Source organism: Mustela lutreola, chromosome 13 (genome assembly GCF_030435805.1).
Source record: "Mustela lutreola isolate mMusLut2 chromosome 13, mMusLut2.pri, whole genome shotgun sequence".
Lineage (NCBI taxonomy): Eukaryota > Metazoa > Chordata > Mammalia > Carnivora > Mustelidae > Mustela > Mustela lutreola.
The window spans coordinates 12,176,102-12,204,097 of NC_081302.1; the positions used below are offsets into that span (position 1 = coordinate 12,176,102).

At 45.2% G+C, this 27,996-nt stretch overlaps 1 protein-coding gene across 1 annotated transcript in view; it reads left to right on the forward strand.

The window, feature by feature from the left end:
• Positions 1-27,996, forward strand: part of SLC15A1 (solute carrier family 15 member 1) — a 50,067-nt gene that overhangs the window by 11,516 nt on the left and 10,555 nt on the right. The window contains exons 2-18 of the mRNA XM_059144450.1: positions 3,794-3,810; positions 4,213-4,294; positions 4,392-4,533; positions 5,436-5,555; positions 10,209-10,308; positions 10,533-10,623; positions 12,475-12,558; positions 13,578-13,660; positions 16,413-16,499; positions 17,061-17,150; positions 20,493-20,537; positions 20,697-20,729; positions 20,816-20,904; positions 21,352-21,433; positions 23,166-23,285; positions 24,273-24,419; positions 25,452-25,501. Coding sequence (XP_059000433.1) covers positions 3,794-3,810; positions 4,213-4,294; positions 4,392-4,533; positions 5,436-5,555; positions 10,209-10,308; positions 10,533-10,623; positions 12,475-12,558; positions 13,578-13,660; positions 16,413-16,499; positions 17,061-17,150; positions 20,493-20,537; positions 20,697-20,729; positions 20,816-20,904; positions 21,352-21,433; positions 23,166-23,285; positions 24,273-24,419; positions 25,452-25,501 — 1,462 coding nt within the window. The remainder of the gene's footprint in view (positions 1-3,793; positions 3,811-4,212; positions 4,295-4,391; positions 4,534-5,435; positions 5,556-10,208; positions 10,309-10,532; positions 10,624-12,474; positions 12,559-13,577; positions 13,661-16,412; positions 16,500-17,060; positions 17,151-20,492; positions 20,538-20,696; positions 20,730-20,815; positions 20,905-21,351; positions 21,434-23,165; positions 23,286-24,272; positions 24,420-25,451; positions 25,502-27,996) is intronic.

A 27,996-nucleotide genomic window follows, 5' to 3' on the forward strand; every position in this document is an offset into this window, starting at 1 on the left:
CCAGAACCGCTGGTCACTCAAACTCGCTGATTAGATGTACTGTCCAGATACGGACGGATAAGGCTCCCCGTCCACGCCCTTGAGCTTTCTCAGAGAGTGACCCTATTGACACGGATGTGAGATAAGAAATGCTGACTGCACCGTCCATCCACCAAGAGCCCTGAATCCCGCAGCAGAAGAGGTTGGCAACCTCTGACCCCTAATAATCAGAGTTGCTCTTTGGAATGTGCACCTTTCAGAAAAGAACAAGCTTCCTGGGTGAGGGCTGGGTACGAAACCTCAGGTGTTCACCAGGGTGAGCTTAGGGGTTTCACCTGCCATTTCGTAGTTCTGAATGTGGTGGTTTCTGGAACAACAGCAAAGCTCTCTTTTCCATAACTGGTTAGGTTTGAAGTAGACAAAATCTTTAGCGCCCACTGTTCACCAAATAATAATGGTAAGCAGTATTTTTTACCTAAAAGTGATAGGCGTGGGGCACCTGGGTGGTTCAGTTGATTAAGCATCCGGCTTGGTTTTGGCTCATGTCATGATCTCTGGGTTGTGGGATCGAGCCCCGCATCGGGCTCCACGTCCCACGGGGAGTCAGCGTAAGGATTCTCTCCCTCTGCCCCTACCCTCATTATCTCTCACTCTCTCTAAAATAAATAGATAAATCTTGAAAAAAAAAATTACAGGGGCGCCTGGGTGGCTCAGTGGGTTAAGCCGCTGGCTTCGGCTCAGGTCATGATCTCAGGGTCCTGGGATCGAGTCCCGCATCGGGCTCTCTGCTCAGCAGGGAGCCTGCTTCCCTCTCTCTCTCTCTCTCTGCCTGCCTCTCCATCTACTTGTGATTTCTCTCTGTCAAATAAATAAATAAAATCTTAAAAAAAAAAAAAAATTACAGGCGCTACCGTGTCCTGAGAAACCACAGGGAAGGAACAATTGCGGGGAAGCTCCAGGCTGTCTCTGTTGGGTTTGGGTCTTTGGGCCTCCCTCCTGCTTTTCTGTCAAGGCCTAGGGCAAGGACCTGTCTGAACCCGGGGCAGGGGTGCTCAGCTTGCTCCGTCCGGTCTGTGGGGAGACAGTAGTGAGAGCACGTTATGGGAGCAAAAGCAGGCAGCGCACCTGCGGTTTCCTCTAGAAGACAGGGCTCTGCCACAGCGAAGCCGGCCTTGTCTGCAGGCATTTGTTCAGAAGCGCGTCTTTTATTCCACTGGCTTATTCCACTGGGTCTTCTACTCCACTGGTGAGCAGCAGTCCCCGGGCTGGCGACGAAACTGGCTTGTGGCCTGCCACAGTCATGGTCCCATGCGGACACAGAAGGCACACTCGGAATAGGAGTGATTAGTCGCACGCGCGCGCACACACACATAGACACACACACACAGACACACAGACACACATTTTGGAAAAGGCTGGGGGAGGGGTGCAGGGAGCCACTGATGTCCATGCAGGTGCCCGGAGTGGTGGTCTCAGTGACCACCCCCAGGAAGTGGTTCAAATCTGTGACCAGAGCCTGGAAAGAGGGCTGTGTGAGGAAGGCCTACTTCAGAGGAGCTGCAACTGTGTCTTGAGGGTGTAGCCGTCTGAGGTGATTTCTGGGGAGGAGGCAGGGAAAGGAACACCTGACCCCTCTGCTCACCCACCAGGGCTCCTCACTGGCCAAAACCTGTGGGGATCGCAGGGACGACATGCAGTGGGGCGGCCTCACAGGCAGAAGGAGGCTGGAGCCAGGATCCGAACGTGGGACGCCATGACAGATATGACTGAGCCTCTGCAATACTTACTCATTCAACAAACACTCGATTTCCGACCTGTGGGGCGCTGAGGACTCTGAGGTAGCAGCATCTTCCTGAGTGAGGCACCAGGCCTGGGCTGGGGGCTTCACACTCGGAACTGTTACACTGGTCCTGTGAGGGCCATGGTGTTGTCTGCCTCTGACAAGAGGGCTATCTGGAAGGAAGCTGGGCTCGTCCCCGGTCACAGCTGGAAAGCCACACGAGTGTGAGTCAGCCACACATCCCCCTCAAGTTCACGCACTTCACCTGCCACCACTTCAAGTGGCTCCTGCCCACAAGGAAGTCTGACTGGGGAGACAACCAGGCTCTCCGTGTCAAAGATTCTCCTTCCAGAACTTTATAAATGGCAGGAGTGGGGCCTGGCGCCCCAGGAGCCCAGGACAAGTTCTTCCTCGCCTTAGGACAGGGACTGAAGGAGCACCACTGTTCTCGAGAGGGCAAAAGCAAGACCTTGTGACGTGAGGCCAGGGGCCACGCAGAGCTGGGGAAGTGCCGGTGCCCACAGTGCAGGGCGACCAGAATCAGGAACCAGGCCCCGGCCCACGAGGGGGGTGGCTGGGGGCCCAGACCACCGCCGGGGTCTGGGCCAAGCGCAGGGTTCCTCAGGCAGAGTTGCGGTTTTGTTTCATGTGGGCTGGGGCTCAGGGCGGGCCCATAACGAGAATGCGAGGCGACAGGCCAGCTTCTGTATTGGCTTCCTGCTCGGGGCGGCAGGCTCGGGGTGTCTCTGTGGGGCTCGGGGCGGGGGAGGTAATAAAGCCAACTTCTGCGCATCAGTCAGGCAACATCGCAGCCTGTGGGTGGTTCTCCAGAGTGGGGGGTGTCTCTGAACCAGCGGGGACATCCCCTGTGGGACTTGTGACACATGCAGACTCCAGGGGCCGTCCCCCCTACCTCAGAGTCATCTGCTGAGAGTGTGGGATTCAGCAACCTACTCTCACAGGCCCCCCGGTGGTTCTGGGGCCCACCGAAGTTTGAGGACCCTTCCGTGGGGTCACTGATGCATAACAGAGGCAGGGAGCGCTCAAGCGTCCCCCCAAACAAAGGATTCTAGGATCCGGGGAGGGGCTCTGTGACAGGCACGGGTAGCTACAGGACCTTGCTCTGGGGCAGGGAGCTGCCTTGAGACAGGGTATGGGACAGCTGTCATCAAATTTCAGGCGAGACCAGAGCAGGGGCTGGGCCGGTGGGCATGATGGGTACGCCTAGGATCTAGAAGGTCGAGTCAACAACGCTGGGTTTGCACTGGCTCACTTGGAAGCTCACGTTTTTTTCCCTTCCTGCTCTTCCAATTTCTTCTTCTGACAATAAGGCCCTGCTCTGTGGTGGGCACTAGAAAAGACATCGGGGGTGGGGAGGTGGATACCCCTAGAGGGGAGCCAAAGATGTAAACCACTGAGCTCTGGGAGCACAGGGAGGCAGACAGGGCTCTGTGAAGGTCCTCTGTGGCCAGGTGGACGACAAGGATAGGAAGGGGCCAGGGCTGACCCAGGAGTTACATTCGGTCTTGTGCATTAAGGACTCTGGGCGGGCGCCCCACGTGCTCAGCAAACAGAGCTGAGAAGGGCAGGAGGCCTGTCTGCGTGCGGAAGGGGCTAGAAGGAAGGCCGTCCCAGGTAAGGGGAAAGCTGGTCGGATCCTCGCTGTGTTAGGCCCCCGTGGCATTTCATATTTCCCTCCCTGAATCCCCACCAAACCCCACTGACCGCGTGAGATCATGAAAGGCATGGAAAAAGGTTTGGATTTCATCCTGTGGCCAATGAGCAGCCTCTGAAGTGTTTCAAGGAGGAAATGGCTTTGGCACCATTCTCGAAAGTCAGAGACTTTCAAGTCTGACCACAACGAGAATGGCCTGCAGAGCTAATTAAAAGAAAATCCGATGCCAGGCCCCACTCGCCAGAGAGAGCTGGAAGGGTCTGGACAGCACATCCGTCTGCCTGAGAAGTCAGAGTCTGAGCGCGGCCTTAGCAAAAATATTTTAATTACCTAATAGTGGTGTTTTGGTTTTCTTTCAGGGATGTCCAAGTGTCGGGTGAGTATCCTTTTTCTTCTTCTCTGCATAGCTTCATTTGGCAAATTCCAGTCCATTCTGCTCGTGTAAGTTCACAGCTGTGCTCCCTTCACTTCCCAGATGTCTGTCATCTGCGTGAATCGGTGTGGGAACAGTCTTGAGTTTGTGTGTGAAATTTCTTCTCTTGAGGAAATGCTAATGTTTAGTCCTTCTCGAACGAACGAGAAAACTAGATGCTTTATTTCACTGTTGTCTCTGTGTGGCGTGTGAGGGCATAAAAATTTCTGAGTTCTAGATCCACTTCTGGTTAGTCAGTGCCAAGTTACTAAATACCCATCAACTACTTTTCATGCCGTTAGCTTTGTCTGTGACTGTGACCCAGTGAGGAGCATGTTTCAATCTTACACCATTTCCTTTTATCAGGATTGCTTTGGCTATCCCTTGAGCATCTTCTTCATCGTGGTCAATGAGTTCTGTGAAAGATTTTCCTACTATGGAATGCGAGGTAACGATTTTCACCCATCTCCCCTTGAGCGAAGAGCCTGAGTTACCACAGCTCCTAACTTTGTCTCCCTCCTACTCCCCTTGCCCTCTGCCAAAAGCCCTCCTGATTCTGTACTTCAGACGGTTCATCGGATGGGATGATAATCTGTCCACGGCCATCTACCACACGTTTGTGGCTCTGTGCTACCTGACGCCGATTCTGGGCGCGTTGATCGCTGACTCCTGGCTGGGAAAGTTCAAGTGAGTATTTCTAGCTTCGTTGTGAAGGAATAAGCCCAAAAGGAATGATAAGCTTTGTGGTTTGGAATGATGGATGGTGGGAACAAAGAATTAAGGCATATCAAACTCTTAGGAGAGCTGCTAGGCTGTGTTTTGCTCAGATCCTATCCCCAGAGTCTAGTACAGTGCCTGGCATTGAACAGTGAGAATGCAGGTAATGCTGGTGAGTTTTTCCCCTCCTCCAAACAATGATAACATCTTTGTCTCCCCTTGAAATAGTAGCAGGGATACTATCCATCATTAATCATGTGTGAGGCACGGAATTAAGGTCTAGAGAACATGGAGGTTCCCCGATGTATATGCTTGCTACTGGAAGGCTCACATGGCTCACTGGGCAGAGAGGATATGGGGTGCTCACCCAGATCTGTAGGAACAGCTCCGTGAGTGTACCCAATAGATAGTTACCGAGAAGTCCCTAGGACTTAATGAGCGAGGCAGTGGAGGCTCTTCTGGGCCAAATTCACGGAGAATTCAATACAGTACAAAAATAGCCCATGGCCCACTCCAGGCCAAACATTGTTACCAGGCACAAGGTAAGTCTCTCTTACTGTTTAATCGTAGATGTTCTCATTTCAGTAGTCAGGTAGAAGAAATCATTGTGTTTTTCAAGTAGTCCAAAGATGAAACAGACCTTTTCCCCTTCCCCTGGCCCTAACCAATGTTGCTGGACTCTCACCGGCTGAGCGACAGATCGTCCAGCAGCTTGCCTTTCCGAGAGTTACCAGCCTGACTCAGGTTTGAGCAACGAGCATACGCATGACTGGGCTCTTGTGTTTGGAAGCAGGAGGACTTTCTGTGGGAGAAGAGGAAGTGGACGGGTCTTGCACCACTAACTTGGATTCTCTTAACCCATTTCAACACAGGACGATTGTGTCACTCTCCATTGTCTACACCATTGGACAGGCGGTCACCGCAGTGAGCTCAATTAATGACCTCACAGACTTCAACCATGATGGAATCCCCGACAACCTTTCTGTGCATGTGTGAGTTGACATTATTTGTTGCCCTACCCCACCCGGCCACTGGTGGCTTCCTTCGTGCTCGAGTGTTTGGTCTTTTTCCTTGAACTTCACCATAAGAGTAAGGAGGTCTTTCCTCCCTCATGAGCAGAGAGAAAGCTGTTTAGTTGACTAAGAGTTGGGTCTTCAAATGTCACTATCCTCAAAGTTGTCCAGGGTCACGGCTCGCTTGATGGCTTGCTGTCTCGGGTCCATCTCAACGTGAGACATGGTCAGCGTACGGAATACTTGGGTTAATCTTGATCTTCCCTAGAGGGACATATCTCCCATGAACCTGGATCCCTAATTGTGCCAGGTTTCCTCAAGACTCTGTACCTTTGGTTGTCTTCTCGTACCAAACTTCTGCTTATTTTTCAGCAATTTGTTTTGTAAGTATTTGGTCCAGCCCTGTTGTTCTGAGTTCTTGATAGAAAGGGCTACTGACAAATGCTCCTCTGGGAGATTAATTTCCCATCACTGTAGTCTGGCCCAGTAGACAACTTATAAGGATTTATTTTGCTTCTGGTTCTTGTGCCTCAGTTCCTTGATCCATGACTAAACCATCTTATGGGTTGAGAAAGTAGTCACTGAAATTCAAATTAGTCTCTGCAATTCCTACACTTCTGGTTTGTTGTTAGTCAATCAGATTACTGTTTAGACCGGGTCCCTCGTGACAACACCCGTGGTGCCCACAGGGCACTGTGTTGGTGGAAGGGAGTGGCTCCATGCCCACGTGGGCAGCTCAGACTTCCAACATCTAATGCCCAGTTACCCACAGAGGAGCCGCAAGTTCTGGGCAGCCCATCTTCCTCGTGCCTCCACTTTCTCTTCTATAATATCAATTAAGAACAGGGACTTTGGAGCCAGGCTAAGTGGGTTCAAATGCTGACTGTGCCTTTTACTAGCTGTGTTACCTTGAGCAAATTTCTTAACCTCTGTGCTCAGGTCTTCTTGTTTTTACTGCTGCCTACCTCATGTGGGACACTTGTCGTCATGGTGAGCGCCTACACGTGGCCTGGCAAGTAAGAAGTGTTCAAGAAAGCTTAGCTACTGGGTGTATTTCATGGAGTTAGAATTATGGCATGTCTACAACTCTCACAAGAGCACAGGGAGTATCATATCCAATTGGTTGGTTTTGGTTGTCATTTAAAATGCTTGAAGTGAAGGAAACAAAGAAGAAGAAAAACACGAAATAAAAAAGAATGCTTGGAGTGACAGCACGGAGCACAAATTCTATTAAAAGGCAAAGGAAAGAAATCCTTCAATTAATTCAAGTAGACAAGCATGGTATTTTCAAGGTTCCTTTCTATGTGCAGTATCTTTCTTGACTTTCTCTGTTCCATGAAATATTTCTTAGCATTTTAAAGCCATATTTGCAAACAGGAAGGTATGGAATAAATACTTATAAAACCTGTAATTTGTAGCACATACTATAAATCCAACAAAAAATGATAAAATGAGGGGTAGTAAATTCTTTTTTTTTAACAAGTCTTTTTTTTTTTTTTAAGATTTTATTTATTTGAGAGACAGAGATCACAAATAAGCAGAGAGGCAGGCAGGGAGAGAGAGAGAGAGAAAGAAACAGGCTCCCCACTGAGCAGAGAGCCTGATGTGGAGCTCAATCCCAGGACCCTGAGATCATGACCTGAGCAGAAGACAGAGGCTTTAACCCACTGAGCCACCCAGGCGTGATTTTTTTCTTTTTCAATACAGGAGGTAAGATACTTACAGATAGCTTAGAAAATGCAAATTAAAGTAAGTAACACTTGGGGTGCCTGAGTGGTTCAGTTGGTTAAGTGTCTGGCTTCGACTCAGGTCATGATCCTGGGTCCTGGGATCAAGCCCCGAATTGGGCTTCCTGCTCAGCAGGGAGTCTGATTCTCACTCTCCTTCTGCTACTCTGCCTGCTTGACTCTGTCTCTCAAATAAGTAAATAAAATCTTTTTAAAAAAGTAACTAACCCTTAATCTCTTCTGTTACTATAAATAATCCCTTTTATTACTGTAAAAATTATAGTCATAAATCTTATGCTCTACTTCTTTCCTGTCTTCTGTACTCTGTAAACAAATTAAACTCATCTATATTACCTGATATTCTGCTTTGTAATTAAGTCGTGTTTCCCAATGTCTTCTTTTTTTTTTCTTCCCCAATGTCTTCTAATGACTATTATGAGTCTATTATGATTGTACCAGAAACAGTGCTTAAATATTTTACTTAGCCGTTCTTTTAGTGAGAATGATAAGGCTACAGAAGAATCCCATACATAAAGACTTGCTCAGTATTCAAGCTATTGCTCTGCATTTCCTAAATAGTAGGTAATGGTACTAACATGAAGACCCATGAATTCAACTTTCATTCACCTTCAAGACTGCAATCCTGTGAATCATCTTCTCAAACAGATTGAGCCCCTTTTCTGTTTAACTACTGTGAGACTGTGATTTATCATAAAAATATATATTTGGTCTTCCCTGCTTGGGGCACAGACCTCCTAAGACCCTTGGCGGGGCGCCTGGGTGGCTCAGTGGGATAAGTCTTTTCCTTTGGCTCAGGTCATAATCTCAGGGTCTGGGATCGAGTCCCGCATCGGGCTCTCTGCTCAGCAGGGAACCTTCCTCCCCCCCTCTCTCTGCCTGCCTCTCTGCCTACTTGTGATCTCTCTCTCTTTGTGTCAAATAAATAAATAAAATCTTTAAAAATAAACAAATAAATAAATCCCTTGGGATTCACTAAGTGAGGAGAGGGACAAAGTGTCTCTTGTTATGTTAATGAGGTAACTTTTGGTCCCCACCTAAGGATGGGGGCTGGCTGCCCAAAGAACCAATCACATGAGGGGTGCCCGGGTGGCTCAGTCAGTTAAGAGGCTGGCTCTTTTTTTTTTTTTTTTTTTTAAGATTTTATTTATTTATTTGACAGAGAGATAGAGAGAGAGCATAAGCAGGCAGGGTGGCAGGCAGAGGGAGAGGGAGAAGCAGGCTCCCTGCTGAGCAGAGATCTCGATGCAGGGCTCGATCCCAGGACCCCGAGATCATGACCTGAGCCAAGGGCAGCTGCTTAACCAGCTGAGCCACCCAGGCACCCCAAGAGGCTGGCTCTTGGTTTCCATTCAGGTCATGATCTCAGGGTCCTGGGATTGAACCTTGCGTTGGCTCTGGGCTCAGTGTGGAGTCTGCTAGTCTGAGTGAGATATTCTCTCTCTCTCTCTATCCCTCCTCGCTCTCTCTCTCAAATAAATAATGTTTTTTCTTTTTAAAGAACCAATTATGTACCTACCACCAGGTTCACCCAACTGGTGGTCGGTATTATGGAAGGCACATATTGCATGGAGCGCTGGGTGTGGTGTATAAACAATGAATTTTGGAACACTTAAAAAAATAATAAAATAAAATAAAAGCATTACATTCTAGAAAAAATAAAGAACCAATTATATGATTAGAGGATTGGAGCTTTCATCCACGCGTACACCACTCCCCAGCCTCCATGGAGGAGAAGAGGGGCTGGACATTGAATTAATATCCAGTGGCCAGTGATTTAATCAATCATGTCTATGTAATGAAGCCTCCATAAAAACCATAGGACTAGGTAGGGAGAGATTTCAGATTGGTGAGCAAGTTCAGGTACAGGGCAGGAGCGCCCTGGAGGGGGCATGGCAGCCCTGTCCCCCTTCCCACCTACCCTGCCCTGTGCATCTCTTCCAGTTGGGTGTTCCCAAGTTCTATCCTTTCCTAATAAACCAGTGATCTAGGAAGTAAAGTATTTCCTGAGCTCTGTGAGCAGCTCCAACAAATTCCTTGAACCCTAGGAGGAGGTCGTGTGAATCACCGATTTGTAGCCAGTAGGTGAGAAGTACAAGTGACAACCTGGACTTGTGAGTGGCATCTGAAGTTCTAGGACAGGGTCTTTGGAACCTCCAAGCCTTATCCATCAGTCAGAAGTCAGAATTCAATGGAGTTGAATTGTAAGACCACCTAGGTTTGCACCTGGTACCTGATGGGGCTTATTGGGGGGAGGGCAGTCTTTTTTTTTTTTTAAGATTTTATTTATTTATTTGACAGACAGAGATCACAAGTAGGCAGAGAAGCAGGCAGAGAGAGAGAGGAGGATGCAGGCTCCCTGCCGAGCAGAAAGCTCGACATGGGGCCTGATCCCAGGACCTGGGATCATGACCTGAACCGAAGGCAGAGGCCCCAACCCACTGAGCCACCCAGGTGCCCGATGTGTGTGGGGGGGGTAGTCTTACAGGACCGAGCCCTTTACCTTCGGAGGCTACCCACTATCTGAGTAGACAGTGTCAGAATAGAGTTGAATTGTAGGACTGGTGTCTGAGAAGTGCTTGCTGGTGGTGTGGGGAACTCCCTCCCTACATTGGAAATCAGGGCCAAGAACCCCCAAACCACTGTGCTTGGTCTTCTGAGGGACATTAAAGGAGAGAGAGGCTCTTGCTTTTAAGAATCTCATATTTCTGGGGCACCTGGGTGGCTCAGTCAGTTAAGCATCTGACTCTGGATCTCAGCTCAGGGTCTTGCTCTCAGGGTTGTGAGTTTGAGTCCCACACTGGGTTCCACATGGGTATGGAGCCTACCATTAAAAGAAAAAAAAAAGAGTCTTACATTTCTGCAATAACCCCTCTCCTTCCCCTAGGGCACTGTCCATGATTGGCCTGGCCCTGATAGCTCTGGGAACGGGAGGAATAAAGCCCTGTGTTTCTGCATTTGGTGGAGATCAGTTTGAAGAGGGCCAGGTAAGATCACATGCCTTCACAGAAACTACATAAATGAGTTACAAACGTCCAGGAGTCACATTCTCCTGACACAAAGTCTGTTCTCCATTTGATTCTTTTCAAGGACATTTGAAAGTAGAATACTGACCAAAACTAAGTTAGAAGTGAAGACAGATCATCAATTACATTTTATCCATTGATACATAACCAGAGTCATATTGTAACTTTTTCCCTTTTTATTACAGGAAAAACAAAGAAACAGATTCTTTTCCATCTTTTATTTGGCCATTAATGCTGGAAGCTTGCTTTCTACTATCATCACTCCCATCCTCAGAGGTAAAAAATATATATATATCTGAAGAGGACTTCTGTTTTTCTCTTTTTAATTATGGAGAGAAAGTCAGGTGGAAAGCTTAAGTCCTTGTTCCGTGTGTTTGTTTTGTCCCTCTTCTCCTGTTACACTTCCGCTGTGGGCATCACGCTGTTCACTTTGGAAATTCACAAGATGAGCTTCTTGTCTTTTCTGATCTTTATTGACCCCCTGATCCCAAGGACCAGTGAAGAACCTAAAACATCCCAAGGATAGCAATCAATTTTTCTAAATGATTGTTAATGCAAAGTCTTTGTTCACGGTCAAGGATGAGACAAGAGGTGCGGTTTGGAAACCTCACCTGGATGGGTCATAGGTGACATTTTTGCTTTTCAAGCTTTGCTCCCGGTGACGTTCAGTGAGCTAGGAAGAATTTAATGGGCAAAATTTTATTCTTTGTGTTCCTCTCATCTCAGCTATTTCTAAAAGAACTGCCCAGGAAAGAGAATGAGACAGCAGCTATCAACAGCTCGCACATTTTTGTGCTGGCTGACGCACCACCGAGAGTTTGTGAATTTCCCACATGGAAGGAGGGAGTATCAGGGACAGACTGGCCCCGGACAACCCCCTGGTAGACACCATGCAAAACAGATTACACGATGAAGGAAAACATTTTATGGGGATTTGTGTATTTCTGCATGGAGTAGTAATTTGAAGATAACACTTAAACCCCATTCTAGCTTGTTGTGTATAAACATTTACTAGCTTGTATTCTTGCATTATGTTCCCTCCCCTCCCCTCCCCTGCCTCTCCTTTCCACTAGAATACATACTATGCATGTCTGAATTGCAGAATGTGTGGAAGGATCATTGAAAAGGTAAAGTCGTGGCTCTCATAGAAATATGAAAGCAGGTGCTAAGATTTTATATGGCTTATTAATTAAGGAGGAAACTGGAATACTGCCACAGTCAGCCCAAATAAGCATTTGCCTGACGGAGACCGATATTCTTAACCCTTTTGCATTGCCACGAGCTGGGATCATTTGTACAGCTATGAACGAGAAACATTTGCGTGACTCTCGAGTTTCTACGAGTTAACTTCTTTCTCTCCAGAACTGTGAAGCAGCTAGTCAAAGACAGAGTCAAACCCCTTTTGGATCAGATTACTCCTGGAGGCTCTGTTCCATGGAAGGAATTCCCAATAATCTCTGTTGCTCCTTCCAAAGTCTGTATTTTCCTCTACCAGCCCTAGGATCTCAGAGCTAAAATAAATCTGCAGTCAGGGGTTAGCAAACTATGGCCAAGGGCCCAGATCCGGAAATCTGGACTAGACCATCCCTTTGTCTATTGTCTATGGCTGCTTTCATCCTATAAAGTCAGGGTTGGGTAGTTGAAACAAAGACTAAATCATCCACAAAGTCTAAAATATTTACTACCTGGCTTGTCACAGAAAAGTTTATTGACCCCCACCCTGGGCCATCTAATTGCTTTCCAATTAGCATGAATTCAGGAACACACAATCTTGATTTCCCAGGGTACTTTTGGTTTTTATTTACCGAGTGCCCTATCGTAAGTTACTGTATCCTGGTCACTTCTATCTCCCCAACTAAGCAAATCCACTTAAGGGTTCCCACTGATTTTGGCTTGGCCAATACCAGCATCCATTTCGGGTCTAAGATGAGAAGCTGTGTTCAGCTCCTACTCTTTTTACTCCAAAGCTGTTTGGCTCAGTGGGCAATGAAATCAATGAGGCAGATGGATGTGTCTAGAACATTAAGTGAAAACAATATGTAATAACCAGGTAGGGATTTTTAAAAAGGTAATCATATGAGCATTGCCAGTGCTATGATGGATTTTAATCTTGTAATTTCTCCTCAGTTCAACAGTGTGGAATTCACAGTAAACAAGCATGTTACCCACTGGCCTTTGGGGTTCCTGCGGCTCTCATGGCCGTGTCTCTGAGTAAGTAGAAATTAGTTGAATCAATACAATCCTATGATCAGGTCAGACCCTCCCGTTAATTATTGCAACCAATTTGTGGAAGGTCATGGGACAAATCGTACTAAGAATTCCTGTGCTCTGAGAATCAAAGCAGAGCTAGCGTATTGTTTCAGAGGGAACAGGGTAAGAAAAGGGTCTACAGGAACCGGGATCGCTTGAGCTGGGCACTGGAAGGTTTGACACTATTTAGGCAGACTTAAGGTAGAAGTGATGGACTCCGCTAGACTCGACGACCTGGTGGCCGAAAGCATTTGTTTTCATCCACGTGTGCTCATCTCCAGCTTGCCCGAGACCAGGCAGCCTGGTCCAATTCCTGCTTAAACACTTCCAGCGAGTGTCTAGATTTCCATAAAGTATCGTCTCAAAAGTGTTTCCACCAGAGGGGACGCCTGGGTGGCTCAGTCGGTTGGGTTGTACTTTTCTCTGATATTTTTTAATTTTTAAGAGCGCTGAGTGTCCCACTTTAACCCTGTTTGCCCAGCTCATAGCCATCTCCCTTTAGCCGTGCACCTGTGCCAGAGCTCAATATTTCTCCCTTTCCTATGCCTGTTTTCTTCCATAATTCCAAACAGTGCCCCCACTCCCCTAAAAGGCTCATATACACCTTCTCCTCTCTGATGCTGCATAAGGAGATGGAGAGGATTTCAAAAACTACTGTTCTAGGCCAAAGACAGTATTCAGTTGGCATTAGGTAAATTTTCATTTAATCCGTCTGGGTCATTCTAGTATCAAAGAGTATGTTTTAGTAGTAATAAGTTTCAGTGTCTGTGTATAAGAACACAAATACAACATCACTCGGAAACTCCAGTGAATGTTAGGACCCAAAGCACTTTCTAATCAGGGAGATAGGTAGGCAAGCCCGTTCTGTGAGTAATCTCAGTATATCCAAAACAAGGTTATAACTCAAATAAAAGCACATCTTCTAGGTCCCAGGGAGTTCTGTCCAATGCCTTGTTAACATGTCTTCTTTTCCTCCCCAGTTGTGTTTGTCATTGGCAGTGGAATGTACAAGAAGTTTCAACCCCAGGGTAATGTCATGGCTAAGGTTGTCAAGTGCATTGGTGTAAGTATTTTGGTAGCTCTCTCTCTTGAAGACATTTAGTCACCCCAGAACCTTCTACTGCCTTTAAAGTAAAATGCAATGGAGCGCTGACTGTTCTTTAAATGTTTTATTATTGTTCTTAGTTGTTGCAATAAGCTGAAGTTTCTTATAAAACTCACCAAACAGAAAAGGACACAAATGGAACTCAAACAGGGAGGGATAGAAAGGGATTTTGAACTGTTCAGTTAGATGGGTGGTCAAAGAAGGCAAAGCAGAGCGACTCTCGGCGATCAAACCGGCAGTCCCTGGCTGATGTCGATCAGGAAGGCGTGAAGCCGAAGGCGTGAAGCCGAAGGCGGGAGTCGTGGCTTCATGCTGTGTGTCATGGATCTGAAGTATGTAAAGTGTCAGCCATGCTACTCTCAGGAATTAAGGCAAAGAAAATAAGTTTTTAAATGAACACACTAAATGGGGGCACCTGGGGGGCTCAGTTCTTTAAGCATCTGCCTTTGGCTCAGGTCGTAAACCCAGGGTCCTGGGATCGAGTCCTACGTTGGGCTCCCTGCTCAGTGGGGAGTCTGCTTCTCCCTCTCCCCTGCTTGTGCTCTCTCTCTCTGACAAATAAATCAATAAAATATTTAAAAAATGAACACGAAATGAACATATTCACATATAAAGATTACCACTCTAATATTTATAACAGCAAAAATTCATAACACCAAATTGCTGGAAACAGAAGAACAGTGCTAAACTCATAGTGCATCTGTCCATCTTACGTAGCCATCAGAAGCCTTGTTTTCAGACTGTTTGGTGACAGGAACAGGCAGGATATGGTTTCTTCTGTGTGCATCTATGTGGTATATGTCCATACAGGCATACTTAAAGGCAGAAAATAAATGTTGAGTGTAGGGAATCTTTCTAAAAAGGAATCAAATAACTTTCCTCCCTATATAGTCTCCATTTTTTAAAAAAGATTTTATTTGTTTGACAGAAAGAGACACAGTGAGAGAGGGAACACAAGCAGGGGGAATGGGAGAGGGGGAAGCAGGCTTCCCGCTGAGCAGAGAGCCCGATGCAGGGCTCGATCCCAGGACCCTGGGAATCATAACCTGAGCCGAAGGCCAACACTTAATGACTGAGCCACCCAGGCGCAGCTATAGTCTCCATTTTTAAAATATACAGACCATTGTGGAATCAGGGGAAATGTATCACTTATCTATTAAACACACACACACACACACACATGTGTGGACAATCTTGGGTGAAAAGACAGCCTTAAAATAATTTTAGCCCTTTATTTGCCCTTTACTTGGCTTTATTGCATTAAATTATGCATGTGTACGTTACGTTGTGAAATCAATGTATCCTATCAAGGTCGGCAAACCTCCTCCTCTGGCCGCTATTCCTCCTGTGCTTTCCCCTCACATGAGATCAATTCCCACTACAGATGTTTTTTCCTAAGCTAAAAGCAGATCTTACCAATTCTCTCTCCAAGTCCTTCCTTAACAAGGACTTGACAACTTAAACAATGAAAGAACAACGTGAAGCTATTTAGAGTCACAAGAACCGGTGACTCTGTCGCTTTGAGTCCCTGCCTGGCGGTCACACGTGTTTCCCCAGCCACCTGGGGCATCACTTTCTCTTGCTGCCTGTATGGTGGACCTGCGTCCTCAGACTGGTAGCCACCAGCCACGTGTGGCTGTCCCACGTTTGAAATGTGGCAAGTGCAACCAGAAACTGAGTTTTAAGTTGCATTTCATTCAAATTAATCTAACTTATGTAACTTCATATAAATTTATTTCTGGATAATGGGTTCTCAGTCTTAAATTTTAAAACCAATGTTCCACTCAGTGAGTGGAATTAAGTATCTTTGGAACAGCTTAGGTATATAAATTGACATTTCAAGACAGAAATTTTATGAAAAGTAAACCCAAATCTAACATTTCTGATAAAAATTGAGCATCCACATTGAGATGTTCCAAAAGTGTAAGATATACCTTGGATTTTGAAGACTTGAAATGAAAAAAATAATGTAGAAATTCTCATTAATTTCAATATTTGGTAGGATTAATAATTGTTTCCATAATTATTTTATGATTGATTTACCATTACTGTTAATTTATTACCTATTAAGATCATATTTGGGGTTTATTGGGTTAAATAACCGAACATATTTAAAATTAATTTCACCTGTTTCCCTGTTACTTTTTTACACTTATATATATTTTTATTTTAATTATTTTAAGTCTGGTACAGTTTTTTTTTAAGATTTTATTTATTTGAGAGAGTGAGAATGAGAGATTTCATTTACTTATTTACTTACTTACTTATTTGAGAGTGATCTTAGGACCCTGAGATCATGACCTGAGCCAAAGGCAGATGCTTAACAGACTGAGCCACCCAGGTGTCCCTAATTCTCGTGTGGTTGTGGCACTGTAGTATATCAGTTTCAGGTGTATCTGTGTATCTTTTTCATACGGCTACCGGAAAACTAAAATCACAAATGGCACACGTGATATTTCCACTGAACGCTCCTCTCCAGAGGGCGTGGAGAGTAAAGTGGCAACAGTGTGACTTTGTTTACCTCACTCAGAGTCTCATAGTTAGGAAGAGATTAGAAATAAATGCAGGTTATGCCTTTTTGTGTCATCGTTACACTAACATATACAATTTTATATCCGTCTTTTCTCGGGAACACAGTTTTCCCTGAATACATTTTCCTGGTAAAGAAGTTGGTTCTGTTTTGAAATTTGATTTCTCTTCCTTCCTTCAGTTTGCCCTCAAAAACAGGTTTAGGCACCGGAGTAAGGAGTTTCCCAAGAGGGAGCACTGGCTGGACTGGGCTCGAGAGAAATACGATGTAAGTGGTCAGTCCTGCCGTGGTGGCCCCGGGTCCCCCTCCAGGAGGCCAGCAGCCTGGGCGCGATTCCTGTGACTCAGGCCACATGCACAGAATTATCAGCTGCAGCTGTAGCCTTGTAAACTCGATTAGGGTTTTAAATAAGACTACGCAAGAGTGTTTTTAAATTTGGAGCAGAGCTTGATAAACAACAGGTAGAATTTCTCTGGAAACCATGTTATCTTTTCATAGTTTTTCATTTGGCATAATCTGTCATTAATTATATGTGACTGTGATCACCCAACTAGTTTGAAAACAGAAGAGTCGGTGGAGGGTGGGGTTTTCATTTCTTGGAAGTACATTTAACTTCTAGTAAAATGCCTTCTAAGCATTTTTAAATAGCTGAGGAGTTTGGGGTTTTCTCAAAAAAAAAAAAAAAATCTGGGGTAGATTTCCTTGGAACAATTAATCACCTCCCAGCTTGGCTCTGGTTGCAAGTAGGTCCAACCTAAGACAACGTGGCTGATCACCGTGGGCGACACAGGTCGTGGCTGATTTGTCTTTTCCCCACTTCATCAATAGGAGCGGCTCATCTCTCAAATTAAGATGGTCACCAAGGTGATGTTCCTGTACATTCCGCTCCCAATGTTCTGGGCCCTGTTCGACCAACAGGTAGTGTGACGTGGTGTTTCTGTACAAATGTCTGTATTTAGCCCAGGTTCTGTGCGTGCTACCACAGACGGGGCAGTAGCTAGTGTTTAGCTCCTAGAGACGTTCTCTTCTGGTTTCTTTTTTTTGTGAATTTCATTTTTTAAATTTTATACTTAATAAATAATGTATTATGTTTTTTAAAATTTTTTTAAATTTTTTAAAAATTTATTTTCAGCGTAGCAGTATTCATTATTTTTGCACCACACCCAGTGCTCCATGCAATCTGTGCCCTCTCTAATACCCACCACCTGGTTCCCCCAACCTCCCAAACCCGCCGCTTCAAACCCCTCAGATTGTTTTTCAGAGTCCACAGTCTCTCATGGTTCACCTCCCCTTCCAATTTCCCTCAACTCCCTTCTCCTCTCTAACTCCCCATGTCCTCCATGCTATTTGTTATGCTCCACAAATAAGTGAAACCATATGACAATTGACTCTCTCTGCTTGACTTATTTCACTCAGCATAATCTCTTCCAGTCCCGTCCATGTTGATACAAAACTTGGGTATTCATCCTTTCTGATGGAGGCATCATACTCCACAGTGTATATGGACCACATCTTCCTTATCCATTCATCTGTTGAAGGGCATCTTGGTTCTTTCCACAGTTTGGCAACCGAGGCCATGGCTGCTATTAACATTTGGGTACAGATGACCCTTCTTTTCACGACATCTGTATCTTTGGGGTAAATGCCCAGTAGTGCAACTGCAGGGTCATAGGGAAGCTCTATTTTTAATTTCTTGAGGAATCTCCACACTGTTCTCCAAAGAAGCTGCACCAACTTGCATTCCCACCAACAGTGTAAGAGGGTTCCCCTTTCTCTACATCCCCTCCAACACATGTTGTTTCCTGTCTTGCTAATTTTGGCCATTCTATCTGGTTTCTTTTTTATACTTTATTTATTTTTAGATCACACTGAGTTTCCTTTTTTTTTTTTTAGATTTTATTTATTTATTTGACAGAGAGATAGAGAGCACAAGTAGGCGGAGTGGCAGACAGAGGGAGAAGGAGAAGCAGGCTCTCTGCCGAACAGGGAGCCCGATGTGGGACTCGATCCCAGGATCCTGGGATCATGACCCGAGCTGAAGGCAGCCACTTAACTGACTGAGCCACCCAGGCGCCCCTCCTTTTTTTTTTAAGATTTATTTGAGAGAGATAGAGTGTGTATGTGCGTGTGCGCACGTGTGCCCGTGCAAGTTAGGGAAGGGTTAGAGGTCAAGAGAGAGCTCCAAGCAGACTCCCTGCTGGGCATGGGGCCCGACCTGGGGCTCAGTCCCTCAACCCATGAGATCGTGCCCTGAGCCAAAATCAAGAGTCAGATGCTTAACCAGCTGAGCCCCCCCAAGCACCCCACACTGAATTTCTTTAAAACAAAACAAAACAAAAAATTCTAGATGGTTCTATCCACATTTCCGTTGCAAAACAATGGAGAAAATTAGGTGTGTACAGGAGACCTAGGAAAGATTTGATCAAGGTATGTATGACTCTTACCCATTAAACTAAGAATAAAGAATTAGTTTTTCTGACACAATGTGCTCAGAGGATGTACAATATTGCCTTTTATGGGATCCATAGAATATTTAAGCTGAGAGGGGCTTGGTACCTCTCGCGCTAAAACGGAACAGGTAAGCTAGCAGTGCTTTCCAGAATTGGAGATGACTGCCCAAGCCATTCTGACCAGAGCAAGGAACTGGAACCCAGCTCACCACCTTGTCGCCCTGCTCTTGCTCCAGCAGATGTAGAACTTTCTCAGATTTGGGTTAAACAGCTCAATGCACGGTACTCAATAACCAAAGTTATAAGATATTGTTTCTTCTAGAAACTGGAGCTTCAAAAAAACTTATAAGGTTTTATTGTGCAGGAAGGATTTTTTTAAAGATTATTTATTTATGAGAGAGAGAAAGAATGTGCATGAGCAGGGAGAGGGGCGGGGGGGGAGGGGGAAGCAGGCTTCCCACTGAGCAGGGGGCCAGACACAAGGCTCCATCTCGGGCCCTGAGCCGAAGGCAGTCGTTTAATCAACTGAGCCACCCAGGTGCCCCCAGGAAGGATTATTATAAGGGCAAAACATCTCTTGGAAAAATTTTGAGCAAATACACCAATCTCCTTATTTGCAAGTATGGGATTTAGACCAGCATCTTACGCACAGGGAGGCAAATTTGCATGTCGGGTAGAAACCAGCTCTTGGAATCAGACCTGCACTAGAAATACACTCATTGCCTTTTAGTGGTGTGCCGAGGGGGAGTCCATAACCCTCCTGGAAGGTTAATCACCTGTGACTAGGCTGTGGTGATCAAATGAGAGACTGTGGATAAAGCGATCTAGGGCTGGCATCTGTTAAGAACTCAAGTATGGGGTGCCTGGGTGGCTCAGTGGGTAGAGCATGCAATTCTTAATCTCAGTGTCCCGAATTCAAGCCCCACGTTGGGTGTAGAGATTACTTTAAAAAAAAAAAAAAAAGAATTCAAGCAGTGGCCTATTTCCTGACTTTCCACGATGCCTTCTAAATGGAGTTGACAGATTATACTGAAACCCATATGTGTTCAGTCCTCCGTGGAAATAATCATGTGTATGTGAACAGACCTGAGTCCCCTTTATACAAAATAGGTTGAACATAACTAGGCTGCCCAGGTTGAAATCCATTGCCCTCTGGACGGATTTCCACTGAGGACAGCCTAGACGGTCAGAAATGGCCCTTAGGCAATAATGATGTTCTTTTTTTTTTTTTTAAAGATTTTATTTATTTATTTGATAGACAGATTAGAAGTAGGCAGAGAAGTAGGCAGAGAGGCAGGCAGAGAGAGAGAGGGGAAAGCAGGCTCCCCGCTGAGCAGAGAGCCTGATGCGGGGCTCGATCCCAGGACCCTGAGACCATGACCTGAGCTGAAGGCAGAGGCTTAACCCACTGAGCCACCCAGGTGCCCCAATAATGATGTTCTTGAAGCTGTGATGCCACTGAACGGAGGCCTCCTCCACCTTGTGGGTGACGTCATGTTTTCCAACAGGTCTCAGATGGACATCTTTGTGTTTCCTAAGGATAGCTGCATCTCAGAGTAGCGCTTTGTAGGTTCTTCATTGGGGGGCGGGGGACAACTAGATGTCCTATTACTTTCTGCAGCAGAAACACCATGGGTTTGGTTTTACCCAGTGTTCCGGTGCAGCTGGAAGACAAACTTGATGTTGGAAAAACATTTAAATCCCATAACACTCCAGACTTCGTTCTGGATCTGGAAAAGTCTCAACCTTGGCTTGTAAAATGTTTAAACCCCCACCCCCAAATGATGCATTGAACGTATTCGTTTTTTAGGGCTCCAGGTGGACACTGCAAGCAACAGCCATGAATGGGAAAATTGTAAGTCCGGGGTATCAAGCTTCTCTACCTCTCCTGGTCACTGCTCCTTTGCTCCAATCCCTTCGCCCTCTTTCCCCTTCCCTGTCATGATGTTCCTCATCCCTCCCAGCTGATCCTCTCTGGGAACCTCTCAGTAAGACTTGTCCCCCCTCTTTTTAGGGAGCTATTGAAATTCAGCCGGATCAGATGCAGGTAGGAAGAAAATACTTAAGTTGCCTTCTGAGTTCAAAGTCACCTTTGAGACCACAGCTAACGGTTCATTTCCGCTCTCCCCGCAGACCGTGAACGCCATCTTGATCGTCATCATGGTCCCCATCATGGATGCCGTGGTCTATCCTCTGATTGCAAAATGTGGCCTCAATTTCACGTAGGTGACTGGCAGGTTGGGGGTGGGGTGAGGAAAGATTATGCCCCCTCCCACCACACCTCCTAGATGATGGGGTTTTTAAAGAATTATATTTGAATTAGAGGCTGGTGCGCTGATGTTTCTGGAAATTTGCCCTTAAACTGAAAGTTCTATTAATGGCAGCCGGAAAATCCTCTAATTAAAGTGTTTCGTGTATGTAGACAATGGACATGTTAGCGATCATCCCAAGTATCCCCTGTTTCTAGAATTAAATGTAAAAATGCAAATTAGAGGCTATATTACCTTTACCCCTCTTCGTCTTGATCATAAATAAGAGAGCATGAGACAATTTCATTTGCTGTTTCCTAGGGAAGCTAGTTTTGTTTGGGTGGGTGGTGAGAAAGGATTGTGATCGTTCGCTCGTGGGTATGAGGCTGGCGGAGAGTCATTCTTCCCCGTGTCTCCCAGCTCCTTGAAGAAGATGACAGTTGGAATGTTCCTGGCTTCCATGGCTTTTGTAGTGGCTGCAATCGTGCAGGTGGAAATTGATGTAAGTTGCCCTGATTCCCCAGGGGCCTTTCCTGCAGGTCGGGTGGGGCATTCAGAAGGCATCTTTCTCCGTGACCGCAGGGAGGCCAGGGGCTAAGGCAGGGAGGTCCTGGAGCTAGGGACCATGTGGAGACACCACAGGGGCAAAACGGTCCCTCCAGGCAGCGAGCACCGTGGGTGCTCTGCACTGCGACAGGGCAGCTGGGAGGAGGGTCGGATGGGTGTGCCTTGGCAGGGGCAGGGAGATGACAGTTACATGGTGAGTTTCTGTGGACACGGTTTTTGTCATGGGAGTTGGAGTTTGTAGAACTTCTTTCACACTCTGAACGCCTAGGAAGTCTGGGGAGAGGGTCATCCCTGCCAAACAGGCAGCCTTTTGAAATGTTTCAGCTGTCTTCGGGAAGATGCCTTTTGTATTCTCGTGTTTCTAGTGATGTTAGTTCACACGCCAGACTTCAGTCTGCCAGATCCACGGTGGCACTAAACCAGATTCCTGGTGTCCTCCGTGTGAGAGCAGGCTAGAAGCGAGTGTGGTGTCGTGTGTGAGACAGGAGGTAAACTCCCTCCTCCTGCTTCTCCGCTTCTCCATTCTCTGTCTCCTACCCTCAGTCTCCGTGTGTGTCTCTCTCTGTTTCTCTCTTCTTCCTTCCTTCCTTCTCTCTAATTTTTCTTTTTAAATTTTTAGGTGTGATAACATATAGGGAACAAAAATTTACCATCTGACCCACGTCTCAGTGTACATTCAGTAGTGTTAAATGCGTTCACGTTATTGTGTGACTCATCCCCAGCAAACTTTTCATCTTGCAAAACAAAAACTCGGGGCCCCTGGAAAAACAACGCCCCACTTCCCCTCCCCACCCCCCACCAGCCCGGCACTCCCCATTCTACCTTCTGTCTGCACGAGTTTGCTGCTGGTACTTCCTGTAAGTGGATTCGTAGAGTGCCCGTCCCTTGGGATTGGCTGATTTCACGGAGTCAGATTCCCTTGAGGTTCATCCATGTCATAGCGGGTGTCAAAATCTCCTTTTTTTAACAGTGGAATCCTAGTCTACTGTTGGACAGCGTTTTGTTGGTCTGTCTGTCAGTGGGCGTTTGAGTTGTTTTCATGTGTTGGCTTCCGCGTGGGGCTCCTGCTCATGTGGGTTTACTCGTTTGCTCCTGAACTGGGCTAGCTTTGTGCAAAATGCATCGTGAAACTAGGATAGACGTTAGCACAGAATAGAATAGGTTGCTTTAGGGACCCTGGGATTGGAGAGAGAGCGCTGTGGGGAAAAGGCAGGAGCCCTGAACAAATGTATGGAGGCAAGAGGCATAGAGCACTTGTGAAAGGAGGTTTAGGGCACGGTCAGGCTGTGGCCGTGGCCGTGGCTCCCAGAGTTAGAGGGGACGACGCTGGCCTCCCAGGAGAGCAGATCTCCGGTGCTACAGCAAGAAACACACTCATTTGGGTTGTGTTTGCTCTGACCCTCAGATAGGAGGCTTCCTTTCCTGGCATCCTTCAGCCTGGAGGTGTTAGGACCAAGGGCATCCTCTCCAGGATCACTTCCCTGTTCTGTATAAACATCTTCCTCTGGGTGCCGTGAGGCGAGCAATGGGAGGCCTCGAGGGGGTGTTTGGTCTCTCGGCCGGGACAGCTTTCCACGGCTGGAGGGTGGGGGTGCTGGTGACGGGGCCAGGCTGATCGTCAATCAGCACGGAAGACATCACTGCCAGCTTTCTCTTGTTTCGCTCAGAGAACTCTCCCCGTCTTCCCCAAGCCCACTGAAGTCCAAGTTAAAGTGTTGAATATAGGGAACAGTAAGATGACGGCATCTTTTCCTGGAATGCAAGTGACACTTCCCCAGATGAGTCAAGTAAGTAGAAAGAAATGCAACTTTCTCTTTTCTCTTCTGACCTGAGTTATAATAGGCTTGGGAGACACTGATCTTCTCGATCTTTATGTAATTCCTACAAGTATGGAAGTGAACTGCCTTAGTATCTCGGTCTCTTTGGGCTTCGCACTAGACCAGTGTGCCTCAGACTTTAATGGGCATGTGAGTTGCCTGAGGAATATGTAAAATTTTGCATTTTTAACATGCTCTCAGGGGAAGGGTGCCGTGGTTGGAGCGTGGAACCACACTTTAAATAGCAAGGCTCTGTCCGTGGTTCTCTACCATGTGGCTGCCTCAGGGACATCTGGCAATTTCTGGAGACGGTTTTCAGTGTCACAACGGAGAGCCTGCTGCTATTGGCATTTCAAAAGGAGGAAGCCAGGGAGGCTGACAGCACGGTTCCACAACCTAGACTTATCTCGTCCCAAATGTCAGCCCAGCCCAGGCTGGAAAGCCCTCATCTGGATGGTCACTGGTCTGAATTAGAGGTTTTTAACCTGAACTCCACATTAGAATCACCTGAAGAGCTCTGAAAATTCCAATAGCCCAGAGGTTTGGATTTACCTGGTCTCCTTCCTGTTGAGCCATAGTGGAGAGCTGCTCCCTTGGAGTTTATGAAACTGACGATCTTATAGAAAAAAGAAAATTTGACTTCTGGTGCCTGAAGCAGCTCGGAACTGATTTCCTTCCAGGTTATTCCTTTATCCCTGATGCTGTTCTCTGCCTCATGGTAGAGATGATTTCCAGAACATGTATTTTCAGAAAAAGAAACAAAAAGTAAAGTGCTGTGCAAAAAGCCTAATTCTTGCATAACAGGAGACGTCATGATGGAGTCCATGGTGGGGGAGGGGCAGTGCTGAGACAAACCGATGCCAGCTCTCACAAGGCATTTTTTGATGCGTGTGAACATGAACTGAGGCAGAGCCAGACTCTATGGTATTAATTGTGACTCCTTCTCTCCCAATGCAGACAAATGATTTCATGACTTTTGCCGGAGACAAACTGACAAGTATAAACATTTCTTCTCCTGGTTCACCAGTCAATGTGGTGACTTATAACTTTGAGCAGGGCCATCGGCACACCCTTCTAGTGTGGGCCCCCAATAATTTCCAAGTGGTAAGTCGTTGGACACCTACAGCTGATTCTTTACTGTGAGTGATGTTGGTGATAGAGCCTTTCAGTTGTATGGCATTGCTTTAGCCCAGGTAGTATTGTGAGAGTTAGTCCTCAAGTTCTTCCTTCTTTGAGGATACAAGTCATTTGACTTTGAAAAAAACATTGGTGGATGGGAAGGGTTAATATTAATTTAAAAGTTAATTTAAAAATTTAAAAAGAACTTTTGTGGGGGAGGTGCCTGGGTGGCTCAGTCAATTAAAGTGTCCGACTCTTGATTCCAACTCGGGTCGTGATCTCAGGGTTGTGAGATCGAGCCCCGCGTTGGACTCTGTGCTGGGTGTGGAGCCTGCTTAAGATTCTTCCTGTGCCTGGCCCCCACACCCTCCCTCCAAAAAAAAGAATTTGGGGTCATGGTAGTGGGTGTGTGTGAGAACATGCAAGTCACACAGAGTACATAGGTGCATTCTTAGCAACTTCTTGAGATAAAATTTTACATACATCTTAAACTGTATTGGTTAAAAAATCACACTGGGTAATTGGAAAGTTAAAACGGTCTCTGAAAAGAATATAGTGAAAACATCAGGTAAAAGCAATAAAAATACATGTGAGATATTTCATGACAAGATATCAGCATCTAGATGGGCCACGGAACACATTAGGAAACTGTGGAAATAGAGTTAAACTGAGTGGAGGAGTGGGAGGTGTTCTGTGAGGTGACCTGTGACCATCTAGAAAACTGCCGTATGGAATTAAGACTTCTTGGTCGTGTATTTTATTAGGGAGCTCTTGAGTGATTTGTTCTCAATTCTTGAATAGTCGTGTTCTGTGGAAGCACTAGAAAGCAAACATCAAAAATTGTAGAGACTCATTTCACCTTCAGGAGAATCAGGATTGAAGGATGGAGCTTTGCAAATGTTATCATACGCCCTTAGCTCCTAGGATAAATGTCAACATCGCTCTTTTTCTCAAGTGCTGAAATGGTCATCTAAATTTATTCTAATGGATTAGATTTGAAAACGCTTTCTTTCTCAGGTAAAGGATGGCCTTAACCAGAAGCCAGAAAAAGGAGAAAATGGCATCAGGTATGTACTTTTCTTTAAAACTCTAGTCTTATCAGCTTCTTATGGAAGTAATGCCTTCCCATAGTAAAGTCCCACTGCAACAAGGCTGTAAAATGAGAGTATAGGAATTTATCCCAACAATGTAAGGCGGTTCAGCATTCTTAAAAATATCAATCGATATCATCTATCATCTTAATAAATTAAAGAGACAAATCCATATCATCATATCCATGGATGCAGGAAAAGCATTTGATAAAATTCAGTGTCCATTTATGATTTAAAAAGAGCCCTCAGCAAACTAGTAATTGAAGGGAACTTCCTGACTCTGAAAAAGGATGTCTAAAAAACCCAAGCTACTATTACAATGAATGAAGAAAGTCTCAATGCTCTTCCCATAAGATTGTGCACACCCTCCATTCCTTTTCAACATCCTTCTGGGCGCCAGTGCAATGAGACTGGAAAAAGAAGTAAAGATCTTAACTGGAAGGAAAGAAATAAAAACTATTCCTACTTACAGATGACATAAGGACCTGCACAGAAGGTCCCAAAGACTCTACCAAAAAAGTTCATAGACTCAATAAGTGTTTAGATATGAGTGTAGAAATGTTACAAAATATAAGATCGACAACAAAAATCATCTTTCTATGTGCCAGCAATGAATGATTGGAAACTGAAAAATTAAAACTATACAATAGCTCTCCAAAAAGACAAACTACTAGGTACAAAGCTAATAAAAACATAGATGAGATTTGAGAACTAAAACTACAAAAGGCTTATGAAAAAAAACTAATGACGAGTGAAATCAATGGAGAGATATGCTAGCTTTGTTGGTTAGAAGGTTTAATACAGTGACAATGTCAGTTCTCCCCAGATGGACCCATAGGGTTAGTGCAATTACTATCAAAATCATAGCGTTATTTTTCTATGATTTTTCCAGTTTTACTGAGATATAAGTGACAAAATCAATTATATTTGAAGTGGACAATATGATTCAATGTATGTATCCACTGTGAAATATTTACCAGAGTCAAACTAACACAGTCACCTTACAGTGAACTTTTGTGTGTGTGTGTGTGTGTGTGTGTGTGTGTGTGTGTGAGAGAGAGAGAGAGAGAGAGAGAGATAAGAATGGTTAAGACCTTAAAAAAAAAAAGAAGAAGAAGAAGAAGAAGAATGCTTAAGATCTAACTGCTTAGCACATTTGAAGTATACAATGTAGTATGACGTATAGTCACCACATTGTACATTAGAACTTACTCATCATGGAACTAAATTTGTAGCTTTCACACATTTCCCTGCTTCCCACCCCTCGGTCCCTGGAAATCACCATTCTACTCTTTCTTTTTCTATGAATCCAACTGTTTTTTAGAATCCGTATATACGTGATACCATGTAGTATTTGTCTTTGTCTGGCTCGTTTTCACTTACTGTTTCTAGGTTCATCTGTGTCACAATGGCAAGGTTGCCTTCTTTTTAGTGGCTGAGTAATGGGTCCTTTTAATATATACATATAGATATATAGACGTAGGTAAATTAGATTTCATTCAAACTAAAAACGTTTATTCTGTAAATCTCACTGTTAAGAGAATGAAAAAGGTAAGCTACATACTGGTATAAAATATTTACAAATCACATATCTGACTAAGTGTCTGTATCCAGAATATATAAAATACTCTTGAAACACAACTGTAAGGAAATAACCCCGTTGAAAAAGAGCAAAAGATTTAGACATTTCACCCAAGATATACAGATGACAAAGAAGCACATGAAAATGGGCTCAACATTGTTGGCCATTAAAAAATATAAATTAAAACCACAGTGAGTTGCATGACATACCTATTAGATGGATTTAATAATTTTTTTTTTTAACTGACAATACCAAATGCTGGGGAGGAGACAGGGCAACCAGAACTCCCATGTTCTAGTTAACAGGAGTGCAAAATGGTACTAAAAAACAGTGAGGCAGTTTCTTATAAAGTTAAGGGTACACTGACCACACAATGCAGCTATCCGGTTCTCAGGTATTTATCCTAGAGAAATGCAAACTTATGTCTACGTAAGAACCTAAACATAAATGTTCATAGAAATCCTATTCGGAATTGCCAAAGACTGGAAGTCACCCAATGACCTTGAGTGGGTGATGGATCAACAGACAATTGACTGTAGACTATACTACATCCATACAACAGAATAGTTCTTAGGAAAAAGGAACTAGTGATACAGGCAATAATATAAATGAATTTCAAACGTATTGTGCCATGAAAGAAGCCTGTCTTAAAACTTACATAGCTACTGTGTAATTCCATTTATGTGACATTCTGGAAATGCCCCCCCACCAACAAAAGATAAGGATGTGGGAACAGATCAGTGGTTGCCTTGGGTTAGGAGAGGAAGAGAGGTTTGGCTATGGGTCTGTGTGAGGGAGATGCGGGGGCCGATGGAACTGGTCCATATCTTGGTGGTGATGGTGCTTCTCTGAATCCAGACATGTGTTCAAATTCATAGAATTGTACACC